The following is a 12,549-nucleotide window of genomic DNA, read 5'->3' as shown; positions in this document are numbered from 1 at the left end:
CTTTCAATTAAAGCGGAGATTTAACATGCATTTTACTTGAGATGAAGAACGGGGATAAAGAAAAGCGAGTCCAGCGTGCGAGAACTTCCACAGCTCCGGGTCGTTCCCAGAATAAATGAGATCAATGAGTCAATCGTCTCCTCTCGCAAGTCAGACATCTGAGCGCGATCTCCCGGCGGAGGGGATTAGAGGCTGCTAGGAAGACGCCCCTTCCCCGTCGACTTCCCGGCCTCGCGGAGCTGACTTTGAGTCACCCCAAGAAGGGAGCGGGTGAAAGGGGAGGGGCACGCGCCCCGGGGGTGGAGGAGAGCCGCGGGACGAAATTCTAGACTGAGTGAGGCTCGGAAGGAAGAGGAGGGGCAACTGCGCAGGGGGAAGAGGAGAAGAGTGTGCTGGGGAAGGGAAAGGCAGGGAGGGAGGGAGGAAGAAGGAAGGCGGAGGATAAAGAAGGGGGCGAGAGGGGGCGGGGGCGCGGGGCGGGCCGGGGAGGCGCCCGGGGCGGGCCGGCTCGCGCCTCGGGGAGGGTGTGCGGCGCGGGGGCCGGGCTGGGCGGGGCCGCGGGCGCCTGGGGCTCGGCGGGGGCTGCCGGGATTGGGGCGCCGCGGTTCTCGCTCGCCTCGGCGGCCGGGCTCAGCTCCGAGGGACACGTCCGTGCCTCGCTCGCCCGGGGCCGCGTGCCTCTCCGGGACTTCCTGCCCGCGCGTCCCGCACCTGGCCACGGCTCAGCAGCCCGGCTCCGGCCGTAGTGCGCGGCGGGCGGGCGGCGGACCGCGGCAGTCATGGGGCTGCAGCCCCTGGAGTTCAGCGACTGCTACCTGGACAGCCCGTGGTTCAGGGAGAGGATCCGCGCCCATGAAGCGGAGCTCGAGAGGACCAACAAGTTCATAAAAGAGCTCATCAAGGACGGGAAGAACCTCATCGCAGCGACCAAAAGTAAGAGGGACGTGGGCGCGGGCAGGCTGCGGAGCGGCGAGGCCGGGAGGAGCCTCTGCGGGAGGGAGACGGGCAGTCGCGTGCCCGGGGTCAGCCGGCCGCGGAACAGGAGACTGGGGACTGGGAGGCCCCGGGCTTTATCCTGCCCGGCTCCCCAGGCAGCGGGTGACCAGTCCCCTTTCCCGCCCCTAGTGCTTTAGCAGCAGCCAGGAGGCAGGAGCTGTGCGTGGGAGAGCGCCGCCCGCAGCCGGGTACCCCTCGGTGCCTGCAGTTCCCTGCCTCACCCGCCCGAGGTCAGGTGGGATTGCACCCTAAAGCTCAGTTTCACTCGTTTTGCCTCGTGACCTCTCCAGAGGACTTTCCTGGGGATTCTTTGAAAACCTGCTGCGTGATTTACTCAAAAGTCCCTTCAACTGCACCCTTACCCTATCATTTTCTGATGTTTTCGGATAGTTTCGGCCCGGATCCTCCACTGTGCTAAACCAGAAAGTTCACCTGGCGTTGTGCTGCTTTCCGCACATTCTTTCCCTCCTGCGCTGGGGAGGGTTCAAAGATTGGGACTTGAAAGGGCGAGCAGGCAGCCTACCCTTTGGCCAGAGCCAGCGTTGCCTGCAACTAGGGAATTCCACCCACGTCGGGCTTGATGCCTTCCTCCCTGGCTCTTTTCTTGCTTTTTGAAAAACTAGGAAGTGGCCACCGAGGAAATAGATCTCAATAGATAACATCTGTATCTGAGGGTAGTCTAGGAGAAGGTCTAAAATTTTTGCTGAAACACCAAATTGGTGATGCTGCTGGATGGGTGTGGGGGGGTGGGGCGGGGAGCCTTAGCTCCAGTGAGGAGCTGGGCGGCCTGAGCACACCTGTGGTCCATAACCCTTTGATGATGCCTCCGAGTGTCCTCTGACAGCAGACGACGGACAGGGCAGTACCCAGCCTCACAAATCTGTGTTGTTAGGGTCTCTACCACTTTTCTAGTTTCTCAGTTCAGTAATTCCCAGCTTTGGGAGTTAGTCTCTTGTACACTTGTTTGCAGACATCACCTCTAGGAAAAATACTCCCTATCACTCTCCCCTCTACCACCATTTTGTATCAAGGAAGATTAAAATATGCTGAATAAAGCCGTCTCAAGAACCCAGCACAGTGCCTGGAACAGTAAATATTCATTTAATGAAGGAGTTGAAATAAGTTTTAATGGGAAGAATTTAGTGAGCCATCCCTGTAATTCTGGAAGCAAGTCACTGCTCTGGATGATGTCTGGATGATGTTCTGTGACCTTGTTGGTGATGCAAAATGAGGATCGGGAATCACTTTGCTTGGGATATGTGACAAGTGGGCTTATTTGGTTGATGACTGTCCACTGTCTTGGCATTAGGTATGTGTGTTGGGTAGGAGGTAGGGAGGGGTTATAAATATGTAGGCAGGAATGAGAAAGGCAGTTTGTGTGTGTGTGTACATGTGAGCGCCCCTGAGAACAATGAGGGAGAGTTCTCCTTCCTCTGTACTTGGTGTTAACCAGTGTCACTGGCTGGGGGAGTGTACCTTCTCTCTTACTGGCTGTAGCAGCTCCCTCTGGAGTTAGGATGATAAGGAGGGAGCCTTTGGTATGGGGAGAGGCAGATGGCAAAGCGAGTTTGGCCACTGGTAGAAAGCTATTTATGTGACTGCATGTAAGCTCTTCTGCCAACAGGACACATGCCTGGTGTTCCAGCAGCAGCTGGTGCATCTGGGGGGCCAGCTGTCAGCCTTCCTCCCCAGAATGTAGACTTTCTTGAATTTGTCAACTGCTGTTTTACTCCTTTTGATTCTTGTCCTTTACCATAAGAAACATAATTTATAATCATTATTAAGAGAGCAACCCAAGGGGGCACCTGGGTGGCTCAGTGGGTTAAGCCTCTGCCTTCGGCTCTTGTCATGATCCCAGGGTCCTGGTATTGAGCCCTGAGTCTGGCTCTCTGCTCAGCAGGGAGCTTGCTTCCCCCTCTCTCTCTACCTGCCTTTCTGCCTATTTGTGATCTCTGTCTGTCAAATAAGTAAATAAAATCTTAAAAAAAAAAAAAGAGAGCAACCCAAAAGTATCTTTTTTCTCATTATATTTGATTAACTTGAAGTCCTTCCCAGAAGACAACAAAAATATAGCTTTAGCTTACATGCTTTAGGCCAGTTAGGAAGACCCTGCATTTGCCCAACTTGTTCCTCAAAGTGTAGTTCTAGTTTATATCAAAGACTATGAGCACCTGACTTAAGTCAGGACACCTGTGTTTAATTCACCTTTCCTGTTGGTTAGGGCCTGGCCACATGACAGCTGAACAGGTCACTTAATTATTTTGTGTTCGGTTTCTCTTGTCCTACTTCTTAGAGGTACTGGTAACGTTATGCAGTGTTTGGAAATTGCAGTGTAGGTCAGTCATTTGCCTAACCAGTTGACCTTTTTATCTAACATCTTCGAGTCAAGAAGTCAAGGAAGGATGTGAGGTGGGGAGAGGAGCTGCGGAAAGAACAGCAATCACCTGGGTCAGACTGATTATATTTTCAGGTGTCTTATATTCCGTTGTGCATAAATGGCATTTGGTGCATTTTCAGAATTGTGAGTTTAAGTGATTTGTTTTTAATTGCCCTGTAAGATGTCTCCTGCATGCACTAAATACTTGTTGGCTTTATGTAGTTTTGATGTCATGATGTTTTGAGTATTCCATAAATATTTAAAGAAATTGGAGGTGGCTCTGGGGACCTGAAGGCTGACTGCTAAGTTCAGTGATGCAGCAATCAGCAAATATTTAGCATCTATGATTCATTAAATATTGGGATTGAGATACAAAGAGGTAATAAGCCAGAAACCCTTGTCCTTGAGTTTATCATCATGTAGTTGAATTAGCCCAATTTAGGGAACGTGTTTGAACTCCTGTAGCATTATGCTAATTTCTTAAAGAAACAAAGGATACCCAGACACACACATATTAAAAGGTTAAGGGATGCCTGGGTGGCTCAGTCGTTAAGTGACCGACTCTTGGCTTGGGCTCAGGGTCCTGGGATTGAGCCCCGTGTTGAGCTCCACTCTCAGCACAGAGTCTGCTGGAGATTCTCTCCTTCTCCTCCCACCTCCTCTCTCCCACCGCATGTGCATGCTCTCTCTTTCAAATAAGCAAATATTTTTCTTTCTTTCTTTTTTTTTTTTTTTTTTAAAGATTTTATTTATTTATTTGACAGAGCAAGAGAGGGAGAGAGAGAGAGCACAAGTAGGGGGAGCGTGAGAGGGAGAAGCAGGCTTCCTCCTGAACAGGGAGCCGGACTTTGGGCTTGATCCCAGGACCCTGAGATCATGACCTGAGCCACCCAGGCACCCCATAAATAAATGTTAAAAATAAATAAAAGTTTAAAAATATAGTGACGAGGGGCGCCTGGGTGGCTCAGTGGTTTAGGCCTCTGCCTTCAGCTCAGGTCATGATCTCAGGGTCCTGGGATCGAGCCCCACATCAGGCTCTCTGCTCAGCGGGGAGCCTGCTTCCCCCTCTCTCTCTGTCTGCCTTCTGCCTTACTTGTGATCTCTGTCTATCAAAAAATAAATAAATAAATAAAAATCTTGAAAAAAAATTAAAAAAAAAATATAGTGACGAGCAAGTATTCTAACTTTGCCAGAAACAAGAGTTTGTTGTAGGTTAGAATAAAGAAATGTGACTGGCAATTTGGGCACTTGTTTTAAGGAAGGGATAGAACCTTGTAGAACTTGTCAGATTGAAAACAGCTGAGAAGAAACCGGAACACCACAGTGCTTAAGGACCATGAGGAGACCAGCTAGGAATGAGGTGTAGGGAGAGGTCAGTTTCAGATTATGGAGGGTCATAAAACCGAGGTGAGGAATGTGGACTTTATCCTGTGGAGAATCACTGAGGTTTGTCAGCAGAAGGCTGACATAATGGGAAAGAGTTGATTTTGAGACAGGATTTGACATCTGTGTGTAGGGTGGACATACAGTGGGGGTAGGCGGGAGCTACAGAGAAGTCTGGGATCACTGATTTATGTGGTACATTTGGAGATCATTCACTCAGTTCAATGGAGTCTTTGTTTAAATTGATTTTTTGGTCTTTTTTTCTTTTTCATGCCTTTCCTTTCCTAGAATAACCAGTGTCCTCTTTTAATACAGTCTTTCCTTTTGTAAGCCTTTCATGTGCTGTCTGTATAGTTTCAGATGCTTATGATTCATAGAAATGTTTAGCTTATTTGCCAGGAACAGAAATAGACCATATATGCTTTTCTCACAAATTTTACATTAGGCAGTCTTGAGAGAATTTGTTCTGTTTTCAGAGGGAAAAAAAATTTTTTTTAAAGCAAATAGTCCTTACAGTTATTAAACACTTATACAGTTATATAAAATGTTCTTTAGTAAGCTTAGATTGTCTAGCTCTCTTGATGTGTGTTAAGCTGGAGAGCCCTTGATAAGTGAGCCTGCTTTTAGCACAGATACGGAGAAGGATGTTAGAGGCGCCCAATCCTAGGATTGGAGTCTTCCAAGTCTTGGTTTTAGTACTTTTTTTAGGCCTTGGTATTTTAATCTTTGCTTTGCTATTTCCTTTAATATTTCCTTGATTTTTGCCTTGCTTTCTTTAGGACAACATAAAAGTTCCTTTTTGCTTTCTTTATGTTAAATGTTTCAGAGAAATTGTTCACACAATAATCCCTTTTAGGGGAAATTTCCCAAGTTGCTATTGAATTGGAATATATAGAAGTTTGGAAGACTTAAAAGAATTTCACTTTGCCAACTTGAGCCTCAGTTTCCTTATTTGTAAAATGGTACTATTGCTGAAAGCCCAGTTTGAGGATTAAATAAAATGGTGTGAAAGTGTTTTGCAGACACACATATGGAGGGGTTGTGTAAACTCTATTGTTTGCCCAGCCAGCATTATTCTTCTCTATCTGAATTTTGTTCAGGTGTCTATACCTTTTCTCAGGAGACACAGGGAAAGGTGATTGCAGGTAATTCCAATTAGTTCAACTCAGTTTTTCAGGCCCAGCTGATCTTTAGAATCACCTGGGTGGCTATGAAAACATGTGGTCAGGGTTAAGAGTCGCAGAACTCTAACTCAGTTATGGTGAACTTATTTTCTGGACTGGTGACTGGTTTAAGAATGAGGCTATTTCTCAGTTCTGGCCAGTGAGACATGATAGGAAGGCTCCTGGAGACTTTGGAAAAGATTTCCTTTTTTGTGAGGAGACTCATAAAAACGGCTTTTTGGGTGCTTGGGTGGCAGTGTTGGTTGAGCGTCTGACTCTTGGTTTTGGCGCAGGTCATGATCTCAGGGTTGTGGGATCAAGCCCAGTGTCAGGCTCTGTGCTTAGCTGGGAGTCTGCTTGAGATTCTCCCTCTCCCACTCGTGTTCTCTCTCTCTTTCTCTCAAATCTATGAATCTTAAGGGAAAAAAAAAAAAAAGCCAAGGGGCTCCTGGGTGGCTCAGTTGTTAAGTATCTCTGCCTTCATCTTGGGTCATGATCCCAGTGTCCTGGGATCGAGCCCCACAGCAGGCTCCCTGATCAGTGGGAAGCTTGCTTCACCCTCTGCCACTCCTCCTGCTTGTGTTCCCTCTCTCACTGTGTCTCTCTCTGTCAAATAAATAAATAAAATCTTAAAAAAAAAAAAAAAGCTGAAAAGGTTCTTTACTCTTCTGTGATATCTGGTTGTGTTGCCTGGAGTGCTACCACCATCTTGGGACCGATGAGTGGAGCCAAGGTAAGGACTTTGGATCAAAGAGGTAAGTGTATCTGGGTTTTTGACATCATTGTGGGAGCCACAGATTGTTTATGTCAAAAGCCCAGCTCTGGATATGTTGTTAAATGACCTAAGCCAGTTTGAATTTTGTTTTTTGCTACTTCATACCCCAGTTTTTTTTTTTTTTTCATACCCCAGTTTTGATGGAGTGTAATTGAAGGAGTATAATTGTAAATTTCATGCTGATGCTGCTATTGAGTGGAATTTAGGGAGGTATAGAAATGAAATGTTACTTAAAAAGTTGACAAATTACGAATATAATTTTTCCCTGAATGGTAAAGAATACTCATATGTATTTTTGTCAGAAAGAAATCAACAGTTCAGGGCACCTCCTGGATAAGTCTTCAACTCTCAGTTGGGGTTTTAGTAAGGTCGACCAGTCTCCAGGGTGAATGCAGACTTGCTATAGAAAAACTCTCAGACTGGAGCTAGGATGTGGACCCAGGCTTTAAAGCTTCATATACTTTACTCACTACAGGTAGTCCTTGACTCCATAGAGAATAGTTTTTTTTTTTTAAGATTTTATTATTTATTTATTTACTAGAGAGAGAACAAGCAGGGGGAGAAGAAGAAGCAGCAGGGGGGCGGGGAAGAGGGAGAATCAGGCTCCCCGCTGAGCGGAGAGCCTGATGCAGGACTTGATCCCAGGACCCTGAGAGCATGACCTGAGTCGAAGACAGACGCTTAACCAACTGAGCCACCCAGGTGCCCTTATAGAATAGTTTCTGTTTAGAGCTCTCCACTGGCCAGCCATGTTCATTTAGTGTTTCATCTGCAGGAAACCCTAACAAGTAATGGACAGTGTTTGTGTCTATTGGAAATTCACAATGAGAAATTCACAATGAGACAAGGGAGTCAGAGTCCTCTCTAAGAGGGCTGTACTGAGGACTTGTTAGGTAATCCTATTCATTCTCTATGAAAGAATCCTCAAAGTCTCCTCAACAAATTCCCAAAGAGGCTGTTAGGAGTTTGTGACTCTAATAGCTATTTATCACCTTATGATTTTGTTTATTTCTTGGGTCATAAGCAAGAATTTTGAAGGATATAAAAACACTGAGTAGTGTGTTAGGTTACCGTAAATTATGCTTTGAGTGATTGCTGACTGTATGCGGCAGTGAGTAGGTACAGTGTGAAAGCTTGTTCAAATCACACAGTTTGTCAGTGGAGGGGCTGGAATGTGAACCCACTTTTGTCTGACTCTGAAAGCCTTAACCACAATCCTTAGCTGGCCCCATAAAGGGGTGTAACTGCGGTCTTGTGTTAAGGGAAGTTATTATGATAAATCTTGGTTATCTGGAATGTGTGTCTATTTCATGATCCAGTGGGGAGACTTGTTATTAGCTCTGCACAAGGACCACGATTGACACAATTTCAGGCCTCCTGGGATGATTATCATGAATAAAAGTGGCTTCTAGTTTGTATAGCAAGTATAGGCATTCAGATATTGGTTGATTTAGAATCAATCACATTCAAATCTTTCCTTAGAACAGTATCATTTCCTTCCCATCGGTCTCTGTCTCTTAGTCTCCACTCCCTCCTCCTTCCTTTGCTTCCCATTCCTTCTCCCACACTTTAGTAGAATACATTTTCATTTTGTTCTTCTATTTTGGCATTAGGCTTTTTTGCTTACCAAAATTATGAGATAGTTTAGAAATATAAGAAAATACAGAGACTCTCATAATAACTACAGTGTGTGTAATTGTGTCCTTCAGCTAACATCTTGTTTCATTAAGATGCAAGTTTTTGTAAACATGTGCAGAAGCATATAGGAATAGCTGTGTTCTTAACTCATTGAAAGCACACTGTATAAATTGTCTTTCAAGTAACATGTTTTTTCATTAAGATACAAGTGGTTGTAAATGTTAGTGGAGAAACATACGGAAATAGCTCTATTCTTAACTCGTTTAAACTATACTCTGTGTGTGTGTGTGTAAAGAATCTCAGAATAAACATTTCTGTATTTACATCTTAGTTTAGAAAAAAAGCTTACTCTCTGCCTCTCCCTCAGTAGCAACCTGTCCTTCTTCCTAAACAGTAGCAGCTATCTCAGATCTGGTGTTTATTTTTTCTAGACATTTTAATATATATGTACGAATTCTTAGATAATAGCACGTTTTTAGACCTTATATAATGGTTCTGATACTATATGTGCAACTTCTTTTTTCCCCTCAATTTCATATTTGTGAGATTTACCCGTGTGGATACATGCGTAGCTCTATTTCATTTAGTTCAACCTCTTTTTCCTCCAAACTGTGTTTCAGAAAACTTTGTTAATTGATGTTTTGTAGATGTTATATAAAAGTATAAGATGTTCTATGATGTGTCATATATTCGTGCATTTTTTGATTGCCAGGCAACTTATTAGAGAATTTATGCAGCATGAAAGCCTTATTGTAATTAATTTTATAAATTTTAAAACTCTGGCTTTGACAATAATCTGCAAATAATGTGCCCATGAATTTTGAAGTCCTTGGGTAAAATTTCTTTTTGATAAATTGTCAGCTTAGTCTGGATAATCGGAGCAAACCATTTTAAGTTTCAGTCACTGGTCTGAATCACAAACAAAATTAAAGGCCATTTTACTTCCTTGAAATCAGACCGGATATTGGTATCTGGAGGAAAAAAAAGATTTATATTCGTAAACACAGTGTGCAGTAAGACCTCTGGTAACTGTCAGTCTAGTTAGGTCAGAGGAACGTGATTTTTAGGCAGGGATTGGTTGGTATTTTGCGATAGCCCTCAAAGCAACGGGAACCACAGCCTGCTTTATTTGATTATCATAATATAGGAACATAATTTGTAGACTTGCCAAGGGGATACTTTTGTGATGAGGAAGACTCGACATCCCTTTTTTTTAAACAAACACACACATGCTGAAAAACCCATGACACTTTACATTCTAAGGGCAGGCATCTCTAAGTCCTAAGCTCTACCAGTATCACACCCCTGTTCCTCCTGCTGGAGACCTGCCTCCCTGGTTGAACTAGAATTTCCTCCCTGTGTTTCCTGAGGAAGATGTTAATCCTGTGCCACTTGATATTTCAGTGGTGAGTGTGATTTTTCCTTCCTTGTTGGCTTGTTCACCCATTGGCACTGTCTGCCCTTAGGTATCAAGGTGTGTGTTCTGCCACTGTCTGGGAGCGAGCGAGTCATGGTGAGGTGTGTGGCTGGAGGAAATCCATTTAGCCAGAGTAAGGTCACTTCAGGTCTGAATACAGGATGTTTAATACTCTCTAAAAAGATGAATATGTTTATCTCTAACTGTAAAGTTGGCTCCCCTACTTCTTAGTAGTGTAGACTGGTAGACTTTGGACGAATGAGACTTTGGGCAAATTAAATTACTTAAACCCTCAGTGCCTCATTCCCCCCCCCCCTTTTAAAGATCTTATTTATTCATCAGAAGAGAGAGAGAGAGAGAGAGTAAGAGAGCACAAGCAGGGGGAGAGTGGCAGAAGGAGAAGCAGACTCCCCACTGAGCAGGGAGCCTGATGTGGGGCTTGATCCCAGGGCCCTGGGATCATGACCCGAGTCAAAGGCAGACACTTAACCAGGCATCCCATCTCAGTTTCTGTTTCGTTATTAGTAAAGTGGAGATAGTAGGAACTCTGTCTGATGGGGTGGCATTATTTAATCCTAGTATTCCATAGTAAAGGATCTCAGAACTGTGTCTGGTCCCTGTAGGAGCTGTCATCAAAAGAGCACCATTCTGACTTCCTTTGTTTTGTACTTGGAGATAGTTGTGGCTTTACCGGTAGAGGTGGTAGAAATAGTCTATGAATACATTTTCCTTTCTCTTTCAGGCTAACAGTATTTTGAAGTATAGGGCTGAATATAGGCCCCACGTTTATGAAATAGAAGAAACCAGCTGTAATAGCATGTTGAAATACAGTGGATTACTAAGCTCTTTGCTTGAAAGTTCTGGGGACAAGCCAAAGAAGTACAAGGGAGTGGAGTGTTGTTGACATGTCATTACTTTTATTGGAGAATCTGGCAGATAGGACTTCTGTCACTGTGACAGATAGTTTTGTTTTTCTTTTGTGAAATGCAGGTCAAAGGCAGCATAGCAAAAATATTGAAGAGCATGGTCTTTGATGTCAGATTTACTACGTGATCTTGGGCAACTTGTTTAACTCCTTTATGCCTTGATTTTCTCTTCTGTGGAATGTGGGTAGTGTTTTATCTCCCTAAAAGTTGCTAGAATTAGATTAGTTAATTATTTCCAAAGCACTTAGAAAACTGATTCATAATGACCCCTGAATGTGTTTGCTAAGCATAGGAAAAAAAAATTAAAAATCTATTCACCGTCATCACTATAATAACCTCATTTATGACAGAGGGGACAAAGTGTCATCCGAAGTCATTAAACCCCACTATTGTGGGCAAGTTGCTAGAGGTTTAGCAGTGAATAAAGACCTTGTGTATCTGTTCAGAAGTCAGAGTTCTGGTGGGGAAGATGCAAGATTAATTAAGTCTTGTCACTCTGTTGAGTAAGATTGGGATGCTATGTCCCTAGTTAGGACTATTTAGGGAGTCAAGACTTCAAGAGAGTAGCAACTTCTAAGCTGAGGCCTCAGGGAGGCTAGGAGCTTTCCATGCTGAGGAGAGGGAAGAAGGGTTCTTTAAGCATGGTCAAATGCATGCACGAGGACTGGAGGCCAGAGAGATCGTGTGCTACATGGTTGGTGGAGCAGCACCGCTGGTGGGCTGGGAGTGGGGCAGGAGCACAGTGAGAACAATGGGGCTGCAGAGTGGACAGGTGCAGGGTTGGGAAGGGCCTGCTGAAGATGTTAAGGAGGTCTTCACACTTCATTTGAAGCACAGGAGGAAGTGATGGAAACATTTCCAGTAGGGGATTGGCAATATCAGAATTGCGTTTGAGAAGTTTGTCCGACAGGCAGTGGTTGTGAGAGTGCATTTGAGGAAAGACGACCTGGAGGATGGGAGGTTGCTCCTCTAGGGCAGAGACTTTGGTAGCAAAAGAGGCAGACTCTCGAGGAGGAGAATACAGAGGCTGCAGGCTGTGGTGGGTGATTGGGTGCGGGGGTTGACGAAGGAGGCACCCAGGGTGATTCCTCTGTTCCTGCCCTGGGCAGTTGGGTGCTATTCACTGAGGTAGTCCAGCTAGAGGAACAGGTTTTGTGGGAGAGAGGAGACATTTTTGGATTGGTTATGTTGAGACTGAGATGCTTCTCATCTATCCAGTAGACACATTCAGTAGTTTGCTTCTTTTATAAGTATGTATTTCAGGAACAGGGCCTAAAGCCGAAGGTAAAGATTCTGGAGACACAGTGTATAGATAGGAAAGGACACCGTGTAACAGTAGCAAACCTGCCCGGAGAAGGAACGTAAAGTGAGAAGGCAGGGAGGCTGGGCAAATCCTGGGGAATATGACTCTTTTTTTTTAAATTTAATTTTTTAAAATATTTTATTGATTTGAGAGAGTAAATGAGAGAGAGAGAGAGAGAGAGAGAGAGAGAGAGAGAGCAAAGGAGAGAGATCACAAGCGGGAGTTGGGTGGTGGTGGGGAAGAGGGAGAGGGAGAAGACTCCCTTGCTAAGCAGAGAGCTGGACGTGGGGCTAGATCCAGAATTCCAGGACCTGAGCGGAAGGCCGACGCTTAACCAACTAAGCCCCGCCAGGCACCCCAGGAATACAACTTTTAAAGGGTGGGTAGAAGAAGAGCTTGAGCAGGAGATTTGAGAGCAGTAGCAATATGGGGTAGGGGAAGGGAGGAGATGGAAAATCTGGCGAGGGTTGCACATGTCACGCAGAAGGTAGGAGGGAGGCGAAAAGGTCATTTTACAAGGAGAACCAGTACCAGCAGTACAGGTGACCCTTGCATTAAGGCAGTGTCATTG

General features: G+C 45.0%; 1 protein-coding gene across 1 annotated transcript in view; it reads left to right on the top strand.

The window, feature by feature from the left end:
• Positions 1–538: 538 nt before the first annotated feature.
• The window catches only part of ARHGAP10 (Rho GTPase activating protein 10), a 317,977-nt gene continuing 305,966 nt past the window's right edge, over positions 539–12,549 (top strand). Inside the window, exon 1 of the mRNA XM_045078333.1 lies at positions 539–933. Within this exon, the coding sequence (XP_044934268.1) occupies positions 780–933 (154 nt within the window). The 5' untranslated portion in view covers positions 539–779. The remainder of the gene's footprint in view (positions 934–12,549) is intronic.

Source organism: Mustela putorius, unplaced genomic scaffold (assembly GCF_011764305.1).
Source record: "Mustela putorius furo isolate JIRA1106 unplaced genomic scaffold, ASM1176430v1.1 tig00000242_pilon_pilon_pilon, whole genome shotgun sequence".
Taxonomy (NCBI): Eukaryota; Metazoa; Chordata; class Mammalia; order Carnivora; family Mustelidae; genus Mustela; species Mustela putorius.
The sequence above is the reverse complement of the archived record's forward strand: the minus strand, read 5'-3'. Positions and strand labels throughout refer to the sequence as shown.